Source organism: Haliotis asinina, chromosome 9, assembly GCF_037392515.1.
Source record: "Haliotis asinina isolate JCU_RB_2024 chromosome 9, JCU_Hal_asi_v2, whole genome shotgun sequence".
NCBI classification, from domain to species: domain Eukaryota; kingdom Metazoa; phylum Mollusca; class Gastropoda; order Lepetellida; family Haliotidae; genus Haliotis; species Haliotis asinina.
Genome location: NC_090288.1, coordinates 58,407,985 through 58,421,111, shown reverse-complemented (window position 1 = coordinate 58,421,111; position 13,127 = coordinate 58,407,985). Strand labels below are relative to the sequence as shown.

Genomic DNA, 13,127 nt, shown 5'->3' with positions numbered 1-13,127 from the left:
AATTTAGCTTGTTGCATTGTGGAGTTCTGATGTAGGCGTCCGTAGGTAGTGTGTGACTACGATAGGGTGGGCAGCAATGCTGTGACCAGACATCCATTCTATCTGTTCCAGAAATCAACTTTAGCGTCATTGATGTTGCAAGTCATATTACAATTTATTGTGTGTAGTCATGGTTGATATGTTAACCCGATGCATCTAGCGTCTTTGTTGATATTATTAGTAGCCAGAAATCATGTGTGTGGTGTCTGTACATTACTAACGGATGAAGACAGGCAGGTGTATTTCATTCAGAAAACCAGAACCCAGAGCAGTAGCTAAGCTAACACGATGGTCATCTCCAGATTTTTTCGGCTTTACAGTGGTGGCAACAAACGGAAGCTAAGCACCGCCATTGCTCTGGTTGGAGACCCAGCCTTCATCATGCTGGATGAGCCGTCAACAGGGATGGACCCTAAGGCCAGGAGGCAGCTCTGGAACGTCCTATCAAAAGTTAGGGAGTGCGGCAGAACACTTATACTGACATCCCACAGGTTTGTGTAGAATAAGAAGTTATTGAATGATATCCCCATCTGTTGATTGCAAAATAACAACTGCCTGAACTGCACTAATCTAGACTGAATACTTTCTGGTGGTGACGCTTCATATGTATTCTGTATGAGGGACCGTGGGATAGCCTTGTGTCTAAAGCGTCTGCTCATCTCGCTGAAGGTTCGGGTTCGATTCCCCTAATGGGTACAAAATGTGAAGCTTATTTCTGGTTTTCCCCGCCGTGAGATTGCTGGAATATTGCTAAAAGCTGTGCAAAACCTACTCACTCACTGTTTTGTAAGTCCAGATAGACTGAGTGTCTCAGAAATATATTGTACGGGAAGAACGTTATTTCTTCCTCACTTAGGTCTCTGTTGCCAAATGTATGTTGAAATTCTAATTCAGTCCTGCTTTCTGTTGACAGCATGGAAGAATGTGATGCCCTGTGTACGAGAATCGCCATCATGGTCAATGGGCGCTTTGTCTGCCTGGGAACCCCACAGCATCTAAAGAACAAGTTTGGTCAGGGTTACACCTTGATAGCTAGGATGGGCGTTATGGACAATGGACTGACGAACGCCCCTACTGAGCCCCTAATCACCTTCATTAAGGCCAGTTACCCCCACGCCCAGGTGTTCGATGACCATCAAGGATATGCCCACTTTCAGATCCCGGATGCCAGCGTCCGACTGGCTCAGGTGTTCAGTCTGATGGAGGACACGAAGGCACAGTTCGGTGTGGAGGACTATTCTGTGCACCAGACTACCTTGGAACAAGTATTCCTGACCTTCACACGCGCTCAGAAACCTTCTAAAGAAGATAAAACAAGTTTCTGCAAGAGAGTATGTTGTTGCTAGATATTGCTAGCATGTGTGATACTACTTATGTGAGTTCTTGCTACTGACTCTCTCGGATTGACGCTGTGATCTCGTTGCTGTTGACAGTGTTTCATTGCAATAAATCATCAGTATATTCGGGCGTTTTCTCCAAGGGACGTGTTCCTGAATAGATCTATCTGATAATACTGTTGCAAAATGTTGTGACACAAAGAGTAAACTACATATTTTGTCTGTGGTGAAAGTTCAACCTGTATCAACAACTCTACCGTCTACCGTCTACCGTCTACTTTCGTGAAAGGAATCCCTTTAAGGTTGTACAAAACGGTCGTAATCACTTTTCTTGGTAATCAGAACATTCCCATTATGCATTCACTAAAACTTGTTGATGTACGTAGCTTATCCTGTGGGACTCTACAGTTAGTGATTCTTATTGTCACGGAATTATGCCCCCTTTCTCGTTCCTGACATATATTAGAAAAATCGAATATTTGGAAATATTCCCATAACAGATGTTAGTATATTTGTCTGCATTGACATAAGAAATAAGGAATTGATAACATTAACTTGGACGCGGTGGGTGGCATATAGTGGTTAGTACGATTCGGTTGCCGAACGGTTAAAGTGCTCCTGCGTTATGCTGGGGCCCGGGTTTAATTCCAATATGGATGGCTTACCATCCCCTACCTCCGCAATATTGCTTGAATACTGGTAAGAACAGGGGAAATTGTTCACTTACTGGTATTACGTTACCTCAACAGAATGTCAAGTTTAGGGACACGTGGCATATCCTGTTCCTATGAACAGCTTTGTAATCTACGGCATGTGATTTTGATGTCTCTCATCGCTAAAGAAGTCCGTACCCAACTGCCGTCGTATGCTGTGTATATCAGTGACACTTTCTGATCGTTTGTCATGGTTGAATTGGAGTTTATATATTTATATTCATTACAACATTGTTTCTGTCACTGTATTATCTTTTGCAATTGTGCATCACGTGTATAAAATACGTTTTCATTTAGATGAATTTGTTGACATTTGAGTTGTTCATATGTGGACAAGTGTGGTCATGTTTGTGGTATCTGACTCAAGTTTAAAACAGCTTTTGCGTTTCACTGTTATTGGCATCTATGCTATGATTTTATGGCTTAATAACATGAGTTGTACTGATCCATAATTACAATACACTAGGCTCGCATCAAAGAGATCTACCAGTGTGGTTAAGTGGATCAAATCGGCTTGATAGTCGGCATATTTGTCTTCTGCTCGTGGTAGGAGTCTAAAGATTTCATTCAAAACAAAGCCGTATATAGCGGTCATCACTCTTTGCTAGTGTGAACCCGGTTTTTCTTGTAATTTTGCCATTTTTAGTCATTTTCTTGATTTCCTTGACCGATACTTTTCGGAAAAAACAGTTTCGGTAGTAAATGAATAAATCTGTCGTAGATGAATATTTCATACTGGCCTTCGTGTACGTCATCGGTTAGTCGTAGTGGCAGTCATTATGACCGTAGGGCTATAAGGAGGAAAATGTATAAACACCCATATAATAATAAAACATTGTAGATTATTGTTTAACCAATGTGCCTTGATAAATCTGCATTGATCACAATGTGACATTCATATATAGAATTACCGTGTTTTCCGTGGGCTGTCTAGCTACCAGCTGTAAATGAATTATTTCAAACTTAATTGCGCGAGCTATTGCGACTTTGATGTCCCGGATTTTTAATTTGGATTTCCCCACAGGTAAATGTACATTCATGGTGATTGGTGACCACCAAGTACTTTGTCATTCAAGTCTCTTGTAAGCATGCATCTGACAGCGCGTCAGGATCAGCTGATCATCAAATTATTGAGCGTCCTTAAAGTCTGAATTGTTTAAGGATTCAAAACAAAGTAGGTAAGAACAGTGGTAGGTATGACCTCTGGTCAAACAATGTGAGTTTTATGATTTATTTGGTGTCTTTTCTAAAGAATTCGATTGAGTCATATTCACAGCAACACTCAAGCTTACATTGAGCTCAACACTGAAAATTGAATCCGGTAAGCAAACATATACTGTAATTTCTCGTCATATATTGGAATTCCAAGCAAGTTTAACATTTGTTGAGCCCCGGGTTTTTTTTACGTAATTAGTTACGAGTAGCTACTGTGGTCGTAGTACAACTTTCTAATCTTCATGAAGGTGCTCTCTCGTTCTTTGATATGGTTCATGGGCTCGCTTTACAAAATCGATCGTAAACTACGACGATCGTAACTGCTATATTCTAACATAGACTAAAACTAAAAAATGCTTTTAGTGCTAAGATCACTGTGTGAAAGTGGGTCCTGGTCGTTGTGTCTCATTTTAAACGACATTTAAAAACGACAGGAGATAGAGAGCCGCCTCTGCTGTACTGGGCCACGTTCTCCGAACCGATGTTATTATTTGCGCTTCGGTGGTCGTAACTGCTATATTAGGTCGCTGTGTGGAAAGAGACCAGGTAACATCAGTCATATGTTGGAGGAATGTAGACGTGACCGTTCGAATCAGAGCAAATGTGTTTTGTTTATCCGTTTTGTTCTCCATTTATATTTTAAGAGACTGACTGTCTAACAATTTTGACCTGATCAACATGTATTTAGTATGCGTTATAAACATTTGTTTCAACAACCTCATAGGAATGGGTTCCATGTTGGGTCTGTTTTTATTAATACTATATTACGAATATTTACTTTAAAATGATTTTAATACAAATATGGAGTAAAACTATTTTTAAGTTATTAATGTTTTAGTTTTCTTGAGAGAGATTACGAACTGCTTCCTTCTATTTATATTTGGTATGGCTATGTCTATAATGACGTGTTCCATATCCATTATCCTCATTCATTAAGAGATGAAGCATCAGCATAAATCTACAGTCTGTGAATTCCGTTTTAGCTGCACATTGATATTTTCTGTGATATTTTTAGGGTTATTACCTTCGTTAATGTTTTCAATAAATGCTCCTGTCACACTCGTTGTATTTGTGTTTTTCTTAATCTGCAATTACATGTTACGAACATTCAAAGTTACGTGCATGTCTTATATGGGAGTGTCCCAACTAACTATGGGCATTCTATGCTGTAGAACGTTAACATGATTTTTTGTGTGGATACAGTCACCTCTTACTCAAATATCAACTAAAAAATGAAAGCAGAACTTTATTCTAAATCGACAGACATTCTGTTGTTAACATTAATAAGTAAGGGCTAAAACTATCTCCATGAACACCACCTATTCATTTACTGCTGACAAGTTTCACGGGTGCAATATATGGCCATAGGGTTAAAGGACGGTAGTATTTACGCTGTAGGTATGCTCATTCCATGCACAGTCTCTTCGTTGTAGAAAACGCCACGTGCTTATTGAAGGATTACGCTGACGATCTTCACATTGCACAGGGAATTGAAAAACAACGTTCTGTTGATTTTCGGATTTCTTAAAAATTTGCAGAAGTAATTAAAATAGTGAAGAAACAGCCTATTTCCCTTAAGGTATATGAGGTATGGCCCTGATGTCTTGACTACAGGTGTGTGTATACTGTAAGTGAGGGCGCTTTTCACAGACTAAGCTGGCCTTCTTAAAAAATATATGCGCTGTATCTCAACCAGTGGAGGAACACGTTCTGGGCTGCATATCCAATCATCTTGACAACACAAACGACATTGACGCTAGCCGGAACGTCTCAAATATCGCTGTATATTGGACGTCGCGAACTCATATCCGTTTGTAAACTTAACTTGTTTAGGGAGAATTTTGGTCTCAGAAATTTTAAACTGCGTGCAAACAATAACGCTGGTTTGCGAGAAGGAAAGAAGAGACTGTTCAAATAGGAAAATAAAACAGGGGGCGCAAGTACCCACCACTAATCCTAGAGGTTTGTTTTTGAGGAATGAAGCATCTCGCGGCATTTACTGTTATGAAGGCAAGACCTTAACTGCTTCCAGTTTAAATGTACCTGTGATTTTCTCATATTTGTATATGTCCCTGTGAATTATGTCTAGAATAAGGCGAGGATTATATTGGTTTTATATTACAAGCGTTACATTAAGGCACCTGTTCTGAATGACGACATGACACCCGTCACAATACCTGAAGTATTGAAATGCACATATTTCTAAATGCGTACGTAGTTAAATGTTGCCAGTATTCATAACATCGTCCTCATCACTTGAATTCGGTTTAATACAGGGTTATATCAACGTTCGATATATTAAAACAAGTTATTCATCTGCAAAAACAACAACAACATTAAAACTGAAAATAAACACAATTTATGGTGTCTAGGCACGTAGAACTATAAGTAAAATTTGTTTATGTAGGTAGAAACAACTTTTTTTTCTCCTCTTCACAGAATTCAGTCTTGACAAACAAACAAGTCTGTTCTTGAAGGAAACGTTTCTCTTGGCACGCAGCTTTCTGTTGTCTTGACCTTATGACGTAGTCTCGCGAACACGGTCTTTCATTGGTTAAATTGAGTTTGCCCACGCGAAAGGATTTGTATATGTAAATATCAATTAGTAGAGAAAATCACCCATAAGCCGCTTTCCACCTCCGGCCAATTTGACTTTGGTTGGACACTCCAGGGGCTTCGTATAAAACGAAAGAACGGAGTTTTTCTCAGCCTTTACTTAACTTATTTGAACACTGGAAGCATAACTATGTATAAGGTATGTAGTAGCATGGGGTCTTTACCCGGAACTATACTGTAATTGCTTTGTTAACGTTGATCACTGCGCATTGATTTAAGTTTGGACGACAATGTATGAGTAATTGTTTCTTACTTCCTTTGTTTTGTATCTAAAACAGTATAACTTTTCTGGTTTGTCCAAAACAGTATAACCTTTCTGGTTTGTCCAAAACAGTATAACCTTTCTGGTTTGTCCAAATCAGAATAATCTTTCTGGTTTGTCCAAAACAGTATAACCTTTCTGTTTTGATAGAGATATTTTTTCGTGTCCAAAACAGTATAATCTTTCTGGTTTGATGAGATATTGTTTCGTGTCCAAAACAGTATAACCTTTCTGGTTTGATAGAGATATTGTTTCGTGTCCAAAACAGTATAATCTTTCTGGTTTGATGAGATATTGTTTCGTGATCACGCTGCTTACTACGTCATATCTGTCTGTCGAAACGGTTTTGATTCTTTAAGTGAAAAAATAACTTGAAATTGTGGGTTTTAGTAATGAATAGAACTACTCATTAACGTTATAATTATATTCAAACTTAATCGTTTTGAATTTACATGAATATTCCTGCCACTTGTTAATTTCTCAAAGGTTTTTATGCGACACGTTTTCTTGCATTTTCAGAATCCAATTTGTTTTTTGTTGGTGACTTTATTTGTCGTGCTAACTAATGGACAAATTTTAAATGGTATGTATTTGGTAACTTTAGTTGGCTTAGATATTTTCTCTACTGGATGATATCAAGTGTCGTTTCGTTTTTGCCTGCAATGGGTTAGCGTTGATATAAGTTAACTCATATGGGATATTGATGGGATTTGCTCCTTTAACTTCACTGCCTCTGCTTTCTAAGGTCTTTTTGCACCCATACATCCATAATATGTTCCGGACATAAACACTATTTACAATACGGTATTGGCAAGGCGATGCAGTGTTTTGTAATAGGCATGAGGCGTTTGAGGGTATAAATTTCAATCAATTAACAATGATTTCATGTGGTAAAGGTCAGCAAAAACGAAATGACTCCCACTAAAAAGATGAAATTTCGTTTCTCATGTATATGAATTCGTTTTTGTCATGTACGAAAAAAATATTCATCACATCCTTTCTGTAACTGAAAGTAATATTACTTAGAAACCAAAATTGCACGTAAGTAAAACAGCTAAGTTAATGGTATTAAATACTCTGATCCTTATTATGAGTCAAATAGTGAATTATTTCAAAAATGGTAATTTCAGTAACTTTGTCATTCAGAATGCCGTAGGGGGGTAAAACGACCTCACCCGACTCAGGAAAACGCCTATCAGATTTTCTCTCGGAACGGTTGGAGATCGCAATGGATCGACCAAGAGTGTAACCTGTACCAGATATACGACCACGATGCTTGTCAATGTAGGGACGGGATACGGAGGACCACCACCCCTCCCCCACCAACTACCACTGCTGTTCCTACCACGCCCGTCCCGGATGAAGACCAAGAGGTGGAGGGCCCCAACTGCAACTTCCACCAACCACACCCAGAGAACCCCAGCATGTATGCCAGGAAGACTGACAACGGGTGGATCACAGAAGACTGCAACTGGCCTTTCTACACCGGTCTGATCTGGGACCAGAACACCTGCAGGTGTGAATGGGGTCCGGATAGGACCTTCCCCCCTCGCAGAGTGGAACAAAATCAAGGTAGGACCTAGGCATGGCATGGTTTTATCAAGATCAACTGAATGAGATGCTTTGATCACTTCGAATTCGGTTAACAGTATTTCAGCTGTATCAGAGTGTTAGCTTCATGTGGGAGGATATTTAAGATATTCCTTGTTCTGGGTATAGTGTTGACAAACACAATCGAGGCTAACGGGGCTTAACACCCGCGATCGCAGGTTCATGACCCATGAAGATTCGGGTTAGAATTAGTCATCAGCAAACCTGGGCCGTTGGAGTGACGAAAGAACTCTTTAACAATTAGGCTACCCTACTGGCCCCTATGGGTACCGAAGCATATATTCTCCAACAATGAGAAGTCCTAGAAAAGATATTTCATATTGGTATTTGATTTTACAGAAGAAAGTGCTATATTTTCTATATTAATGTTTTACTGCGCCTTTTTCAATCGATATCGATTTCTGTTATTGCTTATACACAAATGCACGTGTTTCTACACAGGATATTTAGCAATGAATGTCGCTCTCTTTTAATTTTTCTAATAGACAGGTGAAACGCAATCTGAGTTGTTGTTTTTTGTAAATGATTACTTGAAGAACTATATAACCAGTTTATTCAATATACTTGAATATTTAGTTGTCCCTTATTTTGTTTTGAATGATATTCCGGCAATTCTGAATACGTCTGTTGTAGCATAAGCTTGGGTTGTTTTCACACAACGTGGATGTAAGATGATAATCCAATATTAAGACTGTGAACTGCTGCGAATGCATGTGCATAGGGGTTGAACCAGGTGGCAGTGATTGTTGTGAGGCATCAAAACGCCAGGCAGTAACGATGGCCCCACTGCAAGATAGTATCAATATGGTGCCTTAGCTAATATAAAGCTATCTTAAAAATTGTGTCTTCCTTGACTGTTTTTTCCGTTTTGCAATTATTCAGCATTGTATGGGACGTAGCAAAACTTGACTTCACGAATGCCCATGTAGGGAACTGAACCCGATGTTTTGGCGTCCCGCGCTAACGTGTTCGGTATAAACAAGGGAGGTGGATAGCCTAGTAGATAAAGCTTAAGTTCGACAAACCGGAAACCCGCGTTGGAGTCTCCACGTGGATACAAATTGTAGAGCCCATTTCAGGTGACCTGCTGTCGTGATATTGTAATGTTGCTAAAATCTCAGTCACTCTTTCGCCCACTCCCATATGAGCAAAATGTGTGATAATGAAAACTGATTCAGAAATGTTGTGTCAAATTAGTTATTAAGACTAGCAGTCAATAAATAAACAAACATATATATTAGATCTAAATGGTCCCATTAAGATTAGCAATATTTAATGAGTATGTATTTCTTACAGCTGTTCCTTCACCATGCCTCGTGATGTTAAACATGACCTTTGACCAAGCTATAGAGGACCTGTCACGTGGTCTATGGCTCAAACGAACCAGGCCCGACAGCGCCCGCATCGTCCAAGATCCCACTGCTGTAGGCGGGGGCTGTGCCTTGTTCGAAGATTCCAGTGTCGCAATCCCTTTCTTCAAGAGCAACACTCTGGGCAAGTCTTTCCACATCACCTTCCGTTTCAAGCCCTGTGACAACAACCCATCAGGGGAGATAACTGTGATTCACAACGGCTGCTCCGATGTAAACAAACTGCCCCCAACACTCCGAGTGTCGTACAGACCCTGGTCCAGAGAATTCTCAATGGAGTTTGAATCCGAAAATGACGTTCAACCATCAAGGGAGGGATGCACCTTGACACAAACGGTAGGAACGATATCTGATACCGCGGTCGGAATGATGGTCTGCTATATAGCGATCACATTGTTCCACTAGGAACGATGATGATGTTTTGCATAGCTGTCAGGACGATACTTATACAACATCACTTTAGGAACGACCTTTGTACAAAATCAAAGTACGAATGATAAATTTACGGAATAGTTGTAGCAACCGTTACGACATCTCCAGAAAGTGGCGATAAAAGTGATAGTGTAACTCGTTTTGGACGGATCTTTCTTCATCATTTGTTGCCTGAATAGCAACATCGACCCTTGTTTCATTAGTATCCATCTTATGAACATCTCCCAGTGGACGTTCTTGTCCAGGTAAGACGTTCATGAGTCGTTGGAATAACCTTTCCATACGCCATGTTTCTGTAAATTCTCCAGTAAGTTCAGAAAATAACAACGAAATCTGAACAACCTCGCGTTGGCATGCCCATTGACACTTGCCTGATGCCTATTGGACTCTACACGCACTGTCACTATAAGTTGCATATACTGTTACCTATTGGACTCTACACGCACTGTCACTATAAGTTGCATATACTGTTACCTATTGGACTCTACACGCACTGTCACTATAAGTTGCATATACTGTTACCTATTGGACTCTACACGCACTGTCACTATAAGTTGCATATACTGTTACCTATTGGACTCTACACGCACTGTCACTATAAGTTGCATATACTGTTACCTATTGGACTCTACACGCACTGTCACTATACGTTGCATATACTGTTACCTATTGGACTCTACACGCACTGTCACTATAAGTTGCATATACTGTTACCTATTGGACTCTACACGCACTGTCACTATAAGTTGCATATACTGTTACCTATTGGACTCTACACGCACTGTCACTATAAGTTGCATATACTGTTACCTATTGGACTCTACACGCACTGTCACTATAAGTTGCATATACTGTTACCTATTGGACTCTACACGCACTGTCACTATAAGTTGCATATACTGTTACCTATCGGACTCTACACGCACTGTCACTATAAGTTGCATATACTGTTACCTATTGGACTCTACACGCACTGTCACTATACGTTGCATATACTGTTACCTATTGGACTCTACACGCACTGTCACTATAAGTTGCATATACTGTTACCTATTGGACTCTACACGCACTGTCACTATAAGTTGCATATACTGTTACCTATTGGACTCTACACGCACTGTCACTATAAGTTGCATATACTGTTACCTATCGGACTCTACACGCACTGTCACTATAAGTTGCATATACTGTTACCTATTGGACTCTACACGCACTGTCACTATACGTTGCATATACTGTTACCTATTGCACTATACAGTCACTGTCACTATACGTTACATATACTGTTTCAGGGCAGTGGCTGGTATGATGTGGACATCCGGTATGAGGATAACTTCCTGGAGGTCAGCGTCAATAACGCCATCTGTATCAGATCCAGCCTCTTTTCAGGTCAGTGAAAACTCGCGACACAATGAATCTGATTTATGACCCATATTTGCGATCATTCTGTACTTGATGTGAAAACACGGGAAGTCGTGCAAGTGATTTGTGTGTAAATTCTAAGTTACCGTAAGGTTGCAGCGTGCAAGTGGTTTGTGTGTTGTTATTGTTGGCTGCCTTTAAGTTGCACTGCATATGGTGTTTGTATGTTGTTGAACGATGTAACACATCCCTCATAATTGTAGGTTGTAGCAGTTCTTGTTATAATGTGTTACTGGAGGTTTGAGAGAGGCTGCTTTTGCGAGTGAAGCTTATCAGTTGTACGTTACACTGAGTGCTGCACCTAATGGTGCTGTATTGGTTCAGGTGAACACTTGACATGTCTGTCACATGGTAATATCAACATATTACGAATTGTTTATGATTCAGACGGAATCGAACACTGTGCTTAATGCAGATATTTCTTTGATTACGTAAACGTTTTGTCACATATAATACTGGAAGGTGAAGTCGAACCACTCTGAGTGGTAACTACTCTTTGAATGATCTTATCAAGTACCATTTGCAACTCACCTTCTGGTCCCATTTGGTCAATGTTATTATTGATACGTTTCAGGAGACATCAAGACAACTGACTGCCCCTTGACGCTCCCTGGGGAAAAATCATGTGTTCACCTAGACGAGGTCTGTAAATGTGATGCTTACTTTGTTTTAGGGAAGAGTTAGTGAGTTTAATTGTACGCCGTTTTAGTAATATTCCACTAATATTACGACGGGGGACACTAGGAATGGGCGTCACGCCCTGTAAACATGTCGGGAATCTACGGCGTGACAAGCCAACGCTTAAACCATTTGGCTACACCACCGTGACTCATTCGGGTAGAGTAAGTGAGTATGTGTTAACCGTTTTTATCAATATCCCAGCACTATCACTTTTGGGGCAGCAGTAAATTGGTTTCACACATTTCATCAATTTCGGCATCGAACAAACCTGTTCAGCTTACTGGAGTGATCATGGACGAACTTTATTTAAAAGAATTGGTATTAGCCTGTCATATGTTATCTTCAACATGTTATAAGCACACTGCACTGTCACTTAACAAATAATTGACTGTAAGTTTATTCGGCTAAACAGATTCCTTGATGGATTTGGTGGATCTTGTTTAAACTTACGCTTAGTCTGTGACTATGAGCCCTGTTTTAACTGAAAACAAGCCCAAAGCAGAGCAGAGCTACAATGGGAAGTTTTGAATTACTTTATTTAGTGCTTTAGCACTTCAGGGAGGACTGGGCTGTAGGGAAAATAGTATGATTCAGGTGTGGTGAGGCAGACCAGACTAGACCTAGTTATAAAGCACATTCAGGTGATTACTTCTTTGTCGAGGCATGGACAATGCTGCACTTGTATATGTATAAAGGTAGGAAATGCTTTTGTATGTCATCATCTCTTTACAGATGGTAATCACGCGTGGTTGCCCGCAAGTATAAAATACTACCAGAAAGTGTCTCATATGGAGTCCTATATCCGGGGTACTGGACCAGTGGCCTTGACCCTTGATTTTTCAAGATGGAGGAACAAGTCATTTTATTCCGTTCACAATGTGACTTTTGTCGTCCAGTGGGCCAGAAGTTATTCCCTCCTTTTGTCCCCCCTCTCCACAAGTATTTCATGCATGTTGTTTTCTGCATGTGTGAGTTATTTTTGTCTTGTAGTTTATAGTATTAGAATCACCATAATGTACAAATAATTTAAACGTATTTGTCGCTATTAAATCCATGCCACAAGTGAGATGTCACTGTCTTATTGTTTATCCAAGGTGGGCAATAAAGGTTTGTCAACCGAAAGAATCCTGCCATAAATAAAGAAAAAAAGAAAAGAAAAAACCTATAAAAACAAACAAAAAAAAAGAAAACGAACAGTTTAGAAACTTAAGAAAGGTTTGTCAGTAGTGACGAGTTTTTCACCTCTTTCTGTAGTATTCACCAGAGGGTAATGACAAGGATTTATTGACGTGTACGTCTAATTGTCCAGTATTGGGACTTGTCCAAATGATGACCCACACATTACCACTGCGCTTGCCAGAGAAAGCTTGTTTACTTGACTAGTAAACGCAGTCATACCACACCTGACGATCCCAATGTACGGTCAACA

The 13,127-nt window shown here is 39.9% G+C and overlaps 2 protein-coding genes across 2 annotated transcripts in view; both read left to right on the top strand.

Moving 5' to 3' along the window:
* LOC137295924 (phospholipid-transporting ATPase ABCA3-like) overlaps positions 1-1,543 on the top strand; it is a 55,912-nt gene extending 54,369 nt beyond the window's left edge. The window contains exons 19-20 of the mRNA XM_067827502.1: positions 360-530; positions 953-1,543. Coding sequence (XP_067683603.1) covers positions 360-530; positions 953-1,385 — 604 coding nt within the window. The 3' untranslated portion in view covers positions 1,386-1,543. The remainder of the gene's footprint in view (positions 1-359; positions 531-952) is intronic.
* A 4,507-nt stretch (positions 1,544-6,050) lies between these two features.
* Positions 6,051-12,463, top strand: LOC137297350 (uncharacterized). Its single transcript, XM_067829359.1, has 7 exons — positions 6,051-6,059; positions 6,702-6,765; positions 7,329-7,754; positions 9,090-9,499; positions 10,888-10,984; positions 11,592-11,659; positions 12,431-12,463. Exons 1-7 carry the CDS (start codon positions 6,051-6,053, stop codon positions 12,461-12,463), a joined length of 1,107 nt encoding a protein of 368 aa, XP_067685460.1.
* The last annotated feature ends 664 nt before the right edge of the window (positions 12,464-13,127 follow it).